At 34.4% G+C, this 15,133-nt stretch overlaps 2 protein-coding genes across 2 annotated transcripts; both read right to left on the reverse strand.

The window, feature by feature from the left end:
• Window positions 1-6,189: 6,189 nt before the first annotated feature.
• Window positions 6,190-8,716, reverse strand: LOC145634218 (coronatine-insensitive protein 1-like). The gene is made up of 3 exons (XM_081685644.1): window positions 8,108-8,716; window positions 7,273-7,741; window positions 6,190-7,102 (listed from the first exon to the last, which is right to left on the reverse strand). The coding sequence occupies exons 1-3, from the start codon at window positions 8,548-8,550 to the stop codon at window positions 6,326-6,328; spliced, it is 1,689 nt and encodes a 562-aa protein (XP_081541770.1). The 5' UTR covers window positions 8,551-8,716; the 3' UTR covers window positions 6,190-6,325.
• A 430-nt stretch (window positions 8,717-9,146) lies between these two features.
• Window positions 9,147-13,540, reverse strand: LOC145634219 (glucan endo-1,3-beta-glucosidase 13-like). Its single transcript, XM_081685645.1, has 4 exons — window positions 13,209-13,540; window positions 10,177-11,451; window positions 9,755-9,785; window positions 9,147-9,635 (listed from the first exon to the last, which is right to left on the reverse strand). The coding sequence occupies exons 1-4, from the start codon at window positions 13,261-13,263 to the stop codon at window positions 9,506-9,508; spliced, it is 1,491 nt and encodes a 496-aa protein (XP_081541771.1). The 5' UTR covers window positions 13,264-13,540; the 3' UTR covers window positions 9,147-9,505.
• Between the last annotated feature and the right edge of the window lie 1,593 nt (window positions 13,541-15,133).

The raw sequence follows: 15,133 nt of genomic DNA on the forward strand, positions 1-15,133 counted from the left end.
TTGTCACTGATTATGATTTTATTCAGAAAATGTCTAACAAATTATAAATTAATTTGGGTGGGGAAAATTTAATGAGGATTGGATTAGGAAGATAATGAACAATTGGTAGGAAGATTAGTTTCAATTTGCACCATAAAATTTTTGGAATTGATAGTTTCTAGCTATTTTGTCTGCTACAAGTTTTTGGATTTTGGGTTGATTGTTTTGTTGTTAAGTATGACAAAATGATCATATGTGTAATGTCTTTACATAGTTAATGGTTTGTCTTCCTATAGGAAAAAACAAGGGAAGATTGGTCATGTAATTGACTATTGCCGCGTATGGCTACGATGATTCTTAGAAACACACGAATGAATTCATAGTGTTTATTATGGTGTGATTGCCTGTCCAAAAAAAAAATGGTGTGACTACTTCTTACTTTCCTAGTAGGCTAGTAGCTCATAGTGGATCATTGGTTGAGCCGATACCATTAAAGTTGAACCAAACCTTTGATTAGTGTTGAAACATGTTCGAAGGCAAATACTTGGTTTTTCAAGCCGACTGTTTTTTACCAGGATTATGTTATGTAGTTTTATATGTAATAGTTGTACCATCGGAGCTAGTAAAGCTTCTTTGGGTAATTTATCGAACTTAGTCCATAGTTTGTACGTTGTATATGTCTATTGAGCTAATGTAAAATAAATAAATAAATAAATAATTGGTGATGTATTTTTAACGTAAGAAAAATTATTCTAGTGGGATGAAATTGATGACATGTTTGTTCCTCAAGGGTTAGCAAAGTAGACCCTTAAATAAGGAGGAGAATTGTCGAATTGATAAAAACTACAGTCCGTTAAAGTGTCTCTATTGAAAATTGAACTTTCACATAATCTGAATGTGATCAGAATTTCTCTATCTGATCTAATTTCTAAATTTGATCAAAATTTAACTTTATTTATACAAGATCAAACAAGGGAAATAAAATCTTGTTCTAAAACACTTGAAAATCGACCATTTGAGTTAGGCTCTGGCATATTAAAAGGGCCAATGCATGGCCCAACCATTCTAGTCGTATTTATAGCAATGTTTAATTTTAAATCATTGCCCTGAAATCAAGGTGGTAAGTGGGTCATAAATCCATAATGATTCAAGTTCTATAGTACTCGTATCATAACTCAGAAGCTCATGTATTAGCCAATTATATACACTTGTCTACGGCCATCTTACTCTATAGACTTCAGAAAATTATGTACGTAGTAGAAAGTTTTCAACTACAACAGAGAAGAGATGTTATCTACGTATTAGCCAATGCATTGTATTAGAAGAGGTTGCTTGAGGTCCATGCTAGTCATTTTTCATTTATTTAGTAATAGCGTAGATGATATTAGGCTAACATATATTCACGTGAAACCTTTCATAGAATGACAAAGATTAAGCAGATCAATCTTACACATATACTGTTAGATGTACAATCTAATAAGAGGTTACCTTACACAGCACAATCGCTTTTGTATTTTTAAGGGTCTGTTCTCATACGTTTATTTTCAGTTCAGTTCAACTGAGTTCAGTCAATGAGAACGGGCCCTTATTGTAGTAAATTTACCAATTCGCCATCAATTAAACCCTCTACTATACATTTTTTAAAAAATTGATAAGGAGCACTTTGATCAGAGCCCAACCCTCACGTTTTTTTTTTTTTTTTTGCCGAACATTTGTAGATTAGGTACTTGGGAGTAGAAGGAAGGGTAAGGGAATCCCTCACTTGGTAGAATTCGAATCTCATACCTCTAGGATCTGAGATAAGAGTCTTACCAAGTAAACCAACACTTTATTGGTAATCAAACCCTCTACATACCTAACAACTTTCTCCACTAATATAATAATCAACCATCACCCTCGTTACTCCATATTATATTAATTTTGTGAACATACGAATTTAGTTTTTGTCAAATAAAATAAAGTAATTTCATACTCCGTATATAATAAGCAAATACTCGTATTAACAAGCGAGGTCGAGAATTGAATTAGAGCAAATAAATACTCCAAAATCCTTTTCAAACTACACGAAATGAAACTTCTCGACTATCCAAAAACAAAACCTATAACCATACTAGTTGGTAATACAAGTATTTCATTTCATTAACTCTCCTCTTATAAGTCAAAGTTTAATAAGAGTAATTCCATCAAAAAGAGGCATCCAATCATGTCGTGGCAAACTTACGTAGATGATCATCTTATGTGCGACATCGAAGGCAACCACCTCTCCTCCGCTGCTATCCTCGGCCACGACGGCACCGTTTGGGCTCAAAGCCCCTCTTTTCCAGCGCCGGCTACGAGCTCGTTGAGCGATCGCTCAGGGCCCCCTTTTGTGGGGCCCACTTTTTTTTTTTTTTTTTTTTGGATATCTTATTAAAAAAAAAAAAAAAAAACCTATTCTTTGATAAATTTATAAAATGTAATACTAATGACAAGTATAACTGCTTCTTTTTAATCTAAAGATGAATCAAAAAATTAACTTACTTAGGGTTCATTTGACATCGTTGTGGTTTTCCCTTTTTTTGGTTTTCAAACTCATATGATATATGTCATATAATAAAACAAAAATTAGACAAACCCATTAAAATCATGATAATATTGAAAACAGACAACAAAAAAGTGAAAACACCTTTTTCTTGTTTCTTGTTTTTGGTTTTTTGTTTTAAAAAAAAAAACTAAAAACTGAAAACAAAAAACAATGTCAAACAAGCCCTTAGCTCAAGTGATTTTTTTGGGTTCAAATGGAGGAAATGAAGAAGCACTAAAGCAGGGGTTTGGTTTATTTGCTTAATTATCTTTTGTTTGATATTTTTAGATTTTTTGGTGAACTATAATCAATAATTTTGGTGAACTTTATAATATAAAAATTTATGAAATACATTATCATAATTTAGGGGCCTTTTTTAAGATTTCGCTCCGGGCCCCTAAAATGTCCAAGACGGCACTGCTCTTTTCCTCAGGTCTCCTCCACACCTATATCTAGTCTTATTTCGCAATCATTTTTTTTTTTCGAAACAAAAATAATAATGTAAACGATGTTTGATCTCGAATATTGACTAAGCTAGTTGACATCCGGTGTGATCATACTATCATAGTAATAATAATATAACATGTACGGAGTACTATTATACCTTTACAGCCTCTGAATTTTATTTTATTTTAACATAATCTCTAGGATATGTTGCACATGTTTGGAATATTCTTAATTAATTATATGCTTTCTAGGATGATCCGGTTCAATTTTGTCAATATCCTCTGCTTAGTATTTTAACGCTATCAAATTGAGGATTTTGATTTTTGTATCATATAGTATGATTTAATTAAGCAAAGTGATCTATTAGGAAGAATTGCCCTTTCGGTGACAAAGTCATGAAATGGTCAAAATTGTAAACATTTTGAGTTTGTCTGATGTATAGTATGTTAAGCTGATCAATGATGAGACCAATCTTGGTTGGGTTATGGCCCCGGGCCAGCCCGACAAAGCCTGGTCCATCCGACCTGGTGTATATGGCCTGTCTTTTCGCAATTAGTCTAGGGTATACCCTTGTGCACCTTAGATAGGTGTAACAACGTAAAAAAATCAACACTACGCTCTACAAAATGAACATTCAGTAAAAAAAATATGAACAATTAGTAAAAAAAATGAACATTTAATAATAAAAAATGAACACGTAAAAAAATGAACATTTAATACTTACAATGCATATGTTTTATAATCATATTATTTTTTATTACTTCAAATTTTTATGTTCATAATTAAATGCATTATATTCATAATAATATTTTATATTTTCATATATAATTTCAAATATTCATAATCCCAATATGTAGTGTTGTTCATGAAATATTAATTAAATCTGTTTATGCATATGTTGTCTTTCTTAAATATTTATGTTCATATTTTTTTTACTTATATGTTCACCTTTTAAATGCTTATATTCACTTTAAGAAAACCAATTCTTACGTTCATATTTTGAAATGTTATGTTCACTTTCTGAAATGCATAAGTTCATATTTTTTATGCCTATGTTCACTTTCTGAAAAGTTAATGTTCACATTTGAGGGAACCTATGCATATGTTCATATTTTTCATGATTATGTTCACTGATAAAAAAAATGCAAAAAATCAGATAAAATTCAATTTATTAGAATTAAGAAAATCATATACAACCTCCGTTAACATTTAGTTGCAACTTTGGAATATTTTATATCTCTCAAATAATACCCCAAAGTTGCAACTAAATGTTGACGGAGGTAGTATAACCTAATCAATCAAAGTTAATCACAAAGTCACCACATAAGAAATCGAAAATCACACATTTTTATGCCTATGTTTACTTTCTGAAAAGCTAATGTTCATATTTTTTATGCCTATGTTCACATTATGAAAAGCTAATGTTCATATTGTGCTGTTGTTACACCTATTTCTAGGTGTAAGAGTGTGTACCTAAGAATATGCGGCCTTTTCGGACACGGCCCGACCCATGATCACCTTTAAATAGCATCTTATAATTAGGCCTATATGAGATGAAACAATAAGGCATATATACAATTGATCAGTATAATCAATTATATCAATTGGTTGTTCGTCAAGTGGTGATTGGGATTGTACTTGATAGGAAACACTATGTGTTCAATCCCCCGCAACAACAATTGGTCTGATGTCAAACTAATTTTATCTGATCTGTTGTTTTTATGAAACAGACATTTTGGTCTGTTTACTCATTATACTGATCAGTATATTGCAAGAATTTTTGCTAAGTATTCATTACTAATTTGTTGGCCAAACTATTTTCTGCATTACAAGAATGGTTTTATTGTATGGTTCAAAAAAAAAAAAAAAAAATAGAATGGTTTTATTGTAATATCTACTGATCTTAAGGATAATTGTACTTTTCTGCATGAATAATTTTCTATCTGATGTTCTGACTCTTAAACTAATGTTGCTGTAGCTTAAGCCTGAAGAGGTAACTGCCATCATGAAGGACTTTAACGAACCTGGATCTCTCGCTCCTACTGGCTTACACCTTGGTGGCTCAAAATATATGGTGATCCAAGGCGAGCCTGAAGACGTGATCAGAGGGAAGAAGGTATTTTCTTGATTTCCTGCTCCTTGACCTTACCTAGTTTTCGAAAGTTATAACATATACTCCATACTTGTTGGCTGTCAAATTGTGTCAATTCAAGTGTGTGTCAACAGCATATTAGAGCAGAACATTAGTATGGTTCAGTTTGCGAATTGTGAACCGGTTGATCTTATTTGATGATGTCCTAACAGGGCCCTGGAGGTGTAACCATCAAAAAGACCAAACAGGCTTTGATAATCGGAATTTATGATGAGCCTATGACTCCTGGTCAGTGCAATATGGTTGTAGAAAGGATTGGAGACTACCTTGTTGAGCAGGGCATGTAAATAAGAAGGTACTTGTTTTGTGTTAACTGACAGCGTGCTTTTAGATCATGTCGTGTCTTTATGCCTCTGGAACGGGATCCTCTTCAGTACCTAGACGGTCTGGTTATTGAGGAATTGGGTTTTTGGGGCATACAACGTCCCATTTATGTTAAATTTTTATCACATTCATTATTGACTGTGTGCAGTAAATTTTTTACCCCAATTGTGTAGGTTGTGGACTGTGGAGTTCTGTGTGGACTAGTCCGGGGATTGAGTATCTTCAACATAGCTTCCTTTGTCTTCTGTTTTATGGTCTCTCAAAGAGAAGTAGATACTTTCAGGTGTAATTATCAAGATGCTGAAAGATTTACAATTGCTAATGTGTAGCAAATTAGCTGATTGAAGATATTAGCAGCATTATTACATTATTATGTGTATATATGATTTTCCGCCCTAAAGAATGATGGTTGCTAATCTTGCTATGTATACCTTTGTCACTCTTTTGGAGATGTATGTTGCAAAAATTCACATAATTATTTCCTGCGCTTGCTTTTTCTTAAGAATATCATGCAATACCGCCCCCTTAAACTTTGTCAACTATCCGATTGGCATCTACTTGTATGCTTATAAAGAGGTTAAGAACCTTTTTCCTAGTAAGTTGTAACGATTCTGTATACCTTATTTATCACGTTTGGCAAAAATTATATCGAGTACTCTGTATATAAGATCAACAAAATAACATAAACATACGACAATACAGAGCTTTGAAACAATCTGATTCTGATTGCCTGACAAGTCTAACAAAATTGGTCTCAACAGCCAATATTTTCATCCAAAGAAAGAAGATGCATAATAAGTATGAAAAATACATTAAGTGGATTGTGTAACTATTTAACAGCGGAGGATCCCTGACAGATCCTACAGATTCGGCAGAGCTAAGGGGATAATGGATCCTGGATGATCTGTTCTTTGTCCAGCAAGCGAGTAATAAGCAACAAAGTTTCCATTTATATTGTATTTGTCCCCATGAACCAGCTCGATGTTCCAATAGGGACGAGCCATTTCTAGCAAGTCAATAGTACCTGTTTCAGAACTGCGGTATCCTTGAACCCAAATGTACCTCAGAGAGCTAAGTTGTTTAGCAGCAATTGCTAATGCACGTTCTGTAAAGCAGCAAGCCCTCATTTCAAGTGCCCGAAGCCTAGGGCAGCCTTTAGAGAACTCAAGAAGCCCTGCATCTGTTTCTCCAACACTGCCTAAAAGCATTCTCTTCACATTTTGACTGTACTGACCGATGTAACTGAGGCCTATATCACTCAAGCCTCCCTGTCGAAGGTATAAGGATAATCTTCGGAGGTTCTGACAACCCTGCAGAAGAGCTCGTACTCCATTATCAAGGGGGAGGTCAGTGATTGTTTCTTCCTTGTCAAGCAATACAAGCCGGAAAACATTCAGATTATTCAAGTTTGCACCTACACATTCCAAAGCCTCATTTCCTATATCAGCCACATTGATAGATAAGTATTCCAGGTCATGACAGCCCTGTGCTACAGAAATTAGACCTCTATGTGTAACTGCACCTGCTCGAACTCCAAGTGTTGGCACATCTTCCCCTCGTTCTACCCGAAGTTTCTTTAGTCTCTTACATGTTAAAGATACCACTTCCAAACCTTGATCCCCTATCACATCAGTTGTCTGTTTAAAAACAACAAGCAAGAATAGTAAGAGGCAGAAATTCTGGTGGCAAAAATAGGGATGCCAGCATGAAGTCTTGACGTTTTCAATTCAACATAGACAGCAATCCTTAAAAATAAGTTATTCTGACAGAAAAAAAAAACAGCAAAGATTCAGATGAAGATTTATACCTCCAAAACTCGTAAATTATGACATCTTTGTAGTAAGTCACATTGAGCGCCACAGGTAAGTGTTGCATAAACAATATCCAACTTCCAGAGCGAGTTTGCAACAGGAAAACATATAGGCAAATAATTGTCCAACATGTACATAGGACCGAAAGAACTTAGTTGAGTAGGAAATACAATATCAGCATACCGGTCTAATTCTGCATCAAAACAACTCCCACAAAACTCTTGCAATCTTGCAGCTATACGAAAAAAGTTTCTAAGACAGAAAAGATCAGTATCACTAATTTTGACAGAAATTAAGGGACAGTTTCGGGCTAGAAGTTCAAGATCTTCAACTTTGATCTTCTCCAGAAAAGTCATGTAGTAATTCAAATATTCAAGAACCGTATTGTTTAATGCTAGCTGATGAAACCATTCACCATTCATCTCATCTATACTGCTTTCTTCTAGAAACAACGTCCTCAAATTCCTGCATCAATTAATGGCAAGTTCATACAGCTGATCAGTCACCAAAAATTAACCATATTTAGGCAAAATATACATTCTTAGGTACATACATAGATAGCTCTCTACATATGAGTGATAAAGATCACGAAAAGTGGTAATCATGGCGCTATTTAGCTCCTCTGACTTGTGGAGATATGCTAATAAATAAATAAAATTTGTCACAAAATGGCATCTCAGAAAGACTAATCATAATATTAATAGATTATAGACTATAAATTATTGATTACGCGACAACTATATAGTATATATATATACATGCCTATTAATTAATTCCGAGATGAAACAGAACATGACATGAAAATGGACTTAAAAGGGTGAGTAAATATACGAGCAATGGCGAGTAATATGCAAAAGACCATCAGTAGAGAAGCCAGAGCACTTATCCAACTTCAACAATTGCAAGGAACAGCCTTTAACCGAACCAATCGTGTAAAGATCAGCATCTGTAACAATCATACGCCTAAGATGAAGGGAGTTTAGACAACGAAAACTCCCCAACACATCGATCCAAGGCTTAGCAAAACCTCCCCAATCATCCGGTATCAAATTATACATGGCTGGCCTCGGCTTCCCCTTAAGCCTCAATGACTCAATGTTTGGAAAACGATCATAGAGTCGTTGAGGGGTCGTGGTGTAACAAAGATAAATAGTGATAGTACGTCTTGTCAGCCTATCTAACTCGTACCATCGCTTTGACACCATTGAAATTGATGATCTATCACTAGGATCTTGAATGTATGGTATGCAACATTCAAGAATTTCATCTGACATGGTGAATTTTCAAGCTATAATGGTTTGAATTTTGAAATTAAATATTTATGAATGAATAATATTGAATAAAAAATTTTGAGTAGATTTTATCTTGAGCAAATGTATGTGTATTAGATTTATCAGCTTTAGTTGCCAAGAAAAAGGCCTATTGAGTGAAATGAAAGGTACATGCAACTGAAAGACTGTAGTACATGCTCCAGCTTATGTGGGAGGTTGTTGTGCTATGTAAACCACAAGTGTGTGTCATCCTTCTCATGCTATCATCATGCTTGAGTGTGTGGCTTTGCTTTTATATGGATGGATGTCAATTCATATCGGGTCATTTTCAAGTAAGGCTCTTCCAAGTTGTTTTTGAGTTCGGGTTAGTTTGTGTGTTAGGTCGAGTCGAAGCATTTTCGGCTTTATTAAAAAAATTAAAAAAAATCATTATTAGAAACATTGATTATCAAGTCAATTCAATTTGGTTCAGATTAGTTCATTTCATATCTAATGATTTCAGGTAGATTTTGAATTCCCTACGAATCATGCAATAGATATATGAAAGTCACAAATTAAAAAAAAGTGGACCCTATTTGAATTTGAAGAGTGCAAACACTAGTCCAAAATCCAAGGCCTGCCAAGATTTAAAAAAAAAATAAAATGTACTCTAGACAAGAATATGAGAAAACCTTTCTACCTTCCAAGCAGACTAAATCATGCGCACTACTCCATACTACAATATGTGCAGTTAGAAATCCTAGCCTTAAACCACATTCACAGTGGCAATATGTATGCCGGTTTACTGTTTTAGACCATCCCATTTACATGGTCATATTACAAAACTTAGGCAGGGCTGTATGTTTGACATCACATCTACACTCCCAACCTTAGGAAAGAACGCATCCTCCGATCCATTTTGAGCCTCAGTTCCTCATCCTCGTCCATCAAATGCCACTGAAACTTTAAAGCCGTTATTTCACACAAGTGGTAGCAGAAGTGAAAGCAGTCCAGCAGAAATCCATGGAACAAATGCAGTTTGCCTCTGAATTGATATGGCTTTTGCAGGTGTAGCACTCATATTATTTGAAGCAGAAGTTTTCTTGTTCCTGTATGAAAATAGACATTACAATACAATGTTAGAAAGTTAACATAACATGACTAATGAATTAATCAAGTCAGCCGTTTATATAGATTGCATTGAAGTAATGGGATAAGTAGAACATACCCTGCAGTCATATACAGGCACTTGTCGTAGCCTGCAATAGTAAACATAACAATGTTTAGTTCACTACACTGATAGAGTACAATATCAAGCCAACTGAACAAGTTCTCACAATATCCTCGTAAATAAATCTAGGATTATTAAAGAATGCTATATTATGTTGCAGCGTGTATATGCTGGTGCTATCTTCCCTCCTCTCTTTTTCTGACACCTTAATATCAACATATACCATGAACAACCTGTTATTTGATCGTGCAGAACATACATCAAATTTGAGACATCACCAATATTGAAATGTATACTACCACAACTTTTCAGGATACCTGCTTCAAATTTAGTAACATATACATGCAAGAGTGTCGTGTAGCTTAATCAAGTTTATGCAGATTGATGAGCTAAAATTTGTTCAGAACCAAGAAACTTACTTGGATCCTTGGTAACTGTAAGACCTGCCCCGCCAAAACTACAAGCAACATCAGTGGCTCCATTTTGCTGGTAATAACTGTTGAATGCAAAGGATGCATGAGAAACTAGAGTATTAGGCTCATAACAAGGCTGGCTAGGCTGTATTGGTGTACAATCTACATCTCCAGGTCCACAAGCCCAATTCAAGGCATTTTTCAAATCTGCCTCAGTAGCATTTGATGAAGCAATACACCAAGTTGGCTTGGTACTGTTAGTAGAATTTCCCCCTCCAGCCATCTCAGTGACACCTTTTCCGGTAAAATCCAGATTATAGACACTCGTCCCACCTGGGTAAAATAAACCCCAATTCCTCTCAGACTCCATTCCTGGCTTCCTGTTTTCGTTGAATAGCGAGAAGATATAGACATCGAGTTCCTCTCCTGGCTTAGCTGGCGTTCCTGTGTCATTGATGACATGGCGAATGAGATTGGTGTTAAATGTCTGAGCATTATCAGGAGTAGCAGCTGTCTCCTTTGGAGATCCTTTAGAAGGCCACCCCGTTTCAGTCACCATAACTTTGATGGTTCTGAAATTTAGAGCCATCAGTGCAAAGTACAGAGCATCGATTTGTGCATCAAACATATTTGTGTAAAGCATGCCAGTGTTTGGATCAATGACCTCAGATGATGATTGGAAAAGAGCATAGTCTAATGAAACATTGGTGGGGGAATCTCGGTATGCATAATAGGGGTAAATGTCAACCATAAAAGGTGACTGGTTTTCAGCAAGAAACTCCAACATGGGTTTTAGATAGTATGCATAATGGCTACTAAAAGCTCCAGCTGAGGGTGGGAATGAACGAGACAAGACCCCAAGGGAGTGGGTGCTTGAGACCTTAATCTTCTTATGCAAGCCGACTTTCTTTAAAGCTGTGAAGACATTTCTCATAGCAGGAACAACCATCGCAGAGACATTCTTCGGGGCCTCAGTCACCTCAGCACCAACTGTTATGTATGTGATCTTTGTGGTTGGATAGTATGGGAGGATACTGTTTTTGAGCCAGGAGTCAACATTGGATTGAAACTGAGAGAACGCAAGCAAATCATCGTTTGGGACCCCAATCATAAGCTCCACTCCACTATTGGCAAATGCTTTGAGAACCTGAACATTGGAGTCATAAATCCTGACATATTTGATGTTGTGCTGCTTAACGAGGTCTGCTGCTTTATCAGGAGTTGGAAGATCGTCACCATTCCGTCCGTAGCAAACTCCAATTGTGCTGCCACTACATATATCTGTAAAATAGATTTCTCCAATAAATCATAGCTAGTATACCATTGATTACAAGACAGAAAAACAGCAATTTTTCCTTTTATATGCTTTTTGAAACAAGATATTGATGTTATGGCCATATGGGGCTCAATAGCTTTAATTCACTCTTTAAAATGTCAAAAGAAGATATGAAGCATCAAATTGTAAAGGTCCCTCTTGAGGACCCATAAACAAATGTTGCTAAAAAAAGCCACATGAAAATCTTGCTTCACTTATCAAATTCTATAGCGCAACAAGATGCACGCCGAATGACCATGACCATAATTCATAGCAGTAACTGACAGTCAATTGCCTTACATCAAAATATTTAATTTGGCTATATTATTTATACATGACACGAGCCACAATGATTGAGGGTAGTACTAAGATGGGTGACCTCTTGGGAAGTCCTCGTGTTGGTTCATGTAGCCGACCCCACTTTATGGGATTATGGCATTCAAGCAAGCAACCAAGGGTGAATTGATCAAATTCTTTGATCAAAAGGGAAGCTGACCTCTTACCCAATTCATGCTAATCATGCTAACCATCAAACAATTTCACATGATTGATGAGAACTTCATACTCATGATTTGTTTACTGAATTCAACTTGTCAAAACTTATAATATTAGCCCCTATGTTTTCTGAACCTATCTAGCCTCATTTGAACTTATTCCCCCTATCTTATTCGAACTTATTAACTCTTATCAAGATTAATTTAAACGTATTAAGCTAATGCCATTTTGTCTCTCACTTCAAATGACCTTTACTAGTCACTAAAAGCACAAGAGTGACAAAAACTACAAACAAAATGTCATTAACCAAACAAGAAATTACCACTAAACTCCTCTGGCACCTCAGCAGAACATGTGAGGAACCCTCCAACTTCAACAAGACAATTTGATAAATCTTGTTTTGGCAATTTACACTAAATTCAAGAACTTACTTAAATTACTATAATTTGCCAAAATTAGAGAGCTGAAATCACATAAATTCACACATTAATATATCATCTTTTATTAGTCAAATTTCCAGAAAATCAGTAACCCATTTTCATGCATACTTCCAACTGAAAAAAATACAAAATGACATCTTTATTCAAACCATCAATAAATACCCACCAACCAGCATAAAGACTCATATCAGCAACAACGAAATTCATAAATACAGTCCCTTTTTTTTTTTAAGCTATACACAAAACATATATAGTCAGCATTTCAGCTAAATGAAACTCTGAATACATTAAAGATCTTGCTAACGAACGCTCTAGATAAGTAGATAACACTTTAAAATATTTCCAAATATGGTATTAATTTGATAATGCATGCCAAAATCACACATCAATTGGTGTAATTAATGTTTAATTCAATTAAATTTCCTACTTTTAATTATCTTATTATCTAACGTCTCGAGGACATTCGTTAGCTTTTGTCCGATGTACTATAGTCTTAACGACACCAACTATAGTCTTAACGACAGCAAAAACTTTAATGTTGAGTATGCTCAATAACACGCTACCCGTAAACTCCGCCGGATTCCGGTTAATTTCCTTCTTTTTTTTTTAATCAAGTTTAGAAATATTATAGCAGAATGTTGGTCTTACTGTCTTCCACAAATACCCAAACTCATAATAATAGTAAAAATCAAAGAAATAAAAATAAAAACATAAAACCCAGAAATTTAAAGTAATGTAATTTAATTTACTCAAGGAATTAATGAAGAAAACAAGAAAATGAAACTTACCCAGAAAACTAAAGAGGAAAGAAGCAGCAAAAATGAGTCGAAATCTCCAAGCCATTGTTACTCAGAAAAAAGCAAAGAACAATTTCTTCACTTTAAATTTCGTATAAATAAAAAAAAGGAAGCTTGAATTAAAATGTAACGTTATAAATATATCCGTTAAATTGCTTCTTTTTAGTATTCTGAACTGTAGAGAGTTCCAAGGCTCGAGAGAAAGAATGGAGGAGAGAGAATCATAGGAAGAAGCAGAAAAAATAATGAAATTTTAGTGGGTTTTTGTCAGATATTGATGGTGAATGAACAGAGGTTTTAGCGGATTTCAGGTTTTATTTTATTTTTTTGTAAAAAAAGATGGAATCGAGTTCTGAGAATTACTCTTAATTCCGGGATTTTCTAGCATGTCTGTTTCACTGTTTTTCCCACTATATTAATACAGTATAGAATATAAAGTACTTGTGTATTATTATGATTTATGCTATATTATGTGGAGGTTAACCATTTTATTTGTCACTTAAAGATTGCTCTTTATTTATTTTTATTTTTTTTATATGGAGTAGGTTGTTTCTAAGAATGGGGATGGGATGTATTGGGTTGGGCTAGACTGGACTAGATTGGATTGGGTCGATCAAACATAGCACAATGCACGAAAATGTCCTAACTTGATCCATACCCACCATAGCATGAAAGGCGCGTCAGTTGACTATGAGTTGTGGATGAAAATTATTTTCATAAGTTAACACTACAAGTTGTCGAATCAGCCTGCTTTTATGTACACCAATTTATTACATACTTCGTACAAAAAAAATTATTAATGGGACCGTTAGCATGACACGTACTGACGTAGGGTAGGATGTACAAGGGCTACGTTGTTGAATGTGTGGTCAACACGAGCTCGATATGAAATGATTTTTTTCTATCTATTTTAAACACCACGAGATATGCTAACAAAACACGTGAGCCTACACACCCTAGATCAAACCCGTATTTAGCTTGTTCCTAAACATTATCATTCTTTTCTTTACTTTAAATGCTCACATACTTACATGCTAAAACAAATCTAATTACCCATTTAACATAGCTCAAAAAAATTATTTTTTTTTCAAGATTTAACATATCTTAATTAAATGAATAAGGATGAGCCAACTTTAGAGATCGAGGAGTGCTCCCAAATTCCTTTTTTTTTTTATTTTTTTTATTTATATTTTTTATATATCCATTAAGAACTTTAAAATCTTAAATCAAATTTTGTTTATATTATTTGTCATTATTAGTTCACATATTGACACACGCATGAGCGTACACACATACTATATCGTATATACTGTGTACACCGTATACGGAGTATCTTTTTAAAGCAACTAGATCTTATATAGTTAGGTTAAACATTGGAAGATAATACTATCAAAGATCTAATATTGAATTTCATCTATGGAGTACATATATATCAATAAAATCCATGCATGCATGTAGCTTATTGCAGCTTTTTTTACAATCAAAAAAATTACTTCCTACTTAGGGCATGTTCTCATAGACTGAACTCAGTTGAACTAAACTGAACTGAAATGAAATGAATATTTTATAAGAGAAGGAAATTAAGAGCTGAACTGAAAATAAACGTATGAGAACAGACCCTTAGTATGTACAGAGACGTACAATAGTTAGATAGATACACTCCATATTTTACCACGGGGATCGGACTACCCCCTAGTCTCACATAAAATAATTTTGCCCAACTTATCTAGCACCATTTTAGTTTCTTATAAACCTCACTTAACCAAAAGTTAACAAATTAAAGTCAAAAATGCATAAGGGATATATATTTAGAGATAGAAGAAACAAATTTTCATTCTAAAGAATAATATTAAATGATATAAATTTATAATTATAGTATAATACTGTGCAATTATGATTTATGAAACACTGATAAA

The sequence above is a fragment of the Chenopodium album genome, chromosome 6 (genome assembly GCF_948465745.1).
Source record: "Chenopodium album chromosome 6, dcCheAlbu1.1, whole genome shotgun sequence".
NCBI classification, from domain to species: domain Eukaryota; kingdom Viridiplantae; phylum Streptophyta; class Magnoliopsida; order Caryophyllales; family Amaranthaceae; genus Chenopodium; species Chenopodium album.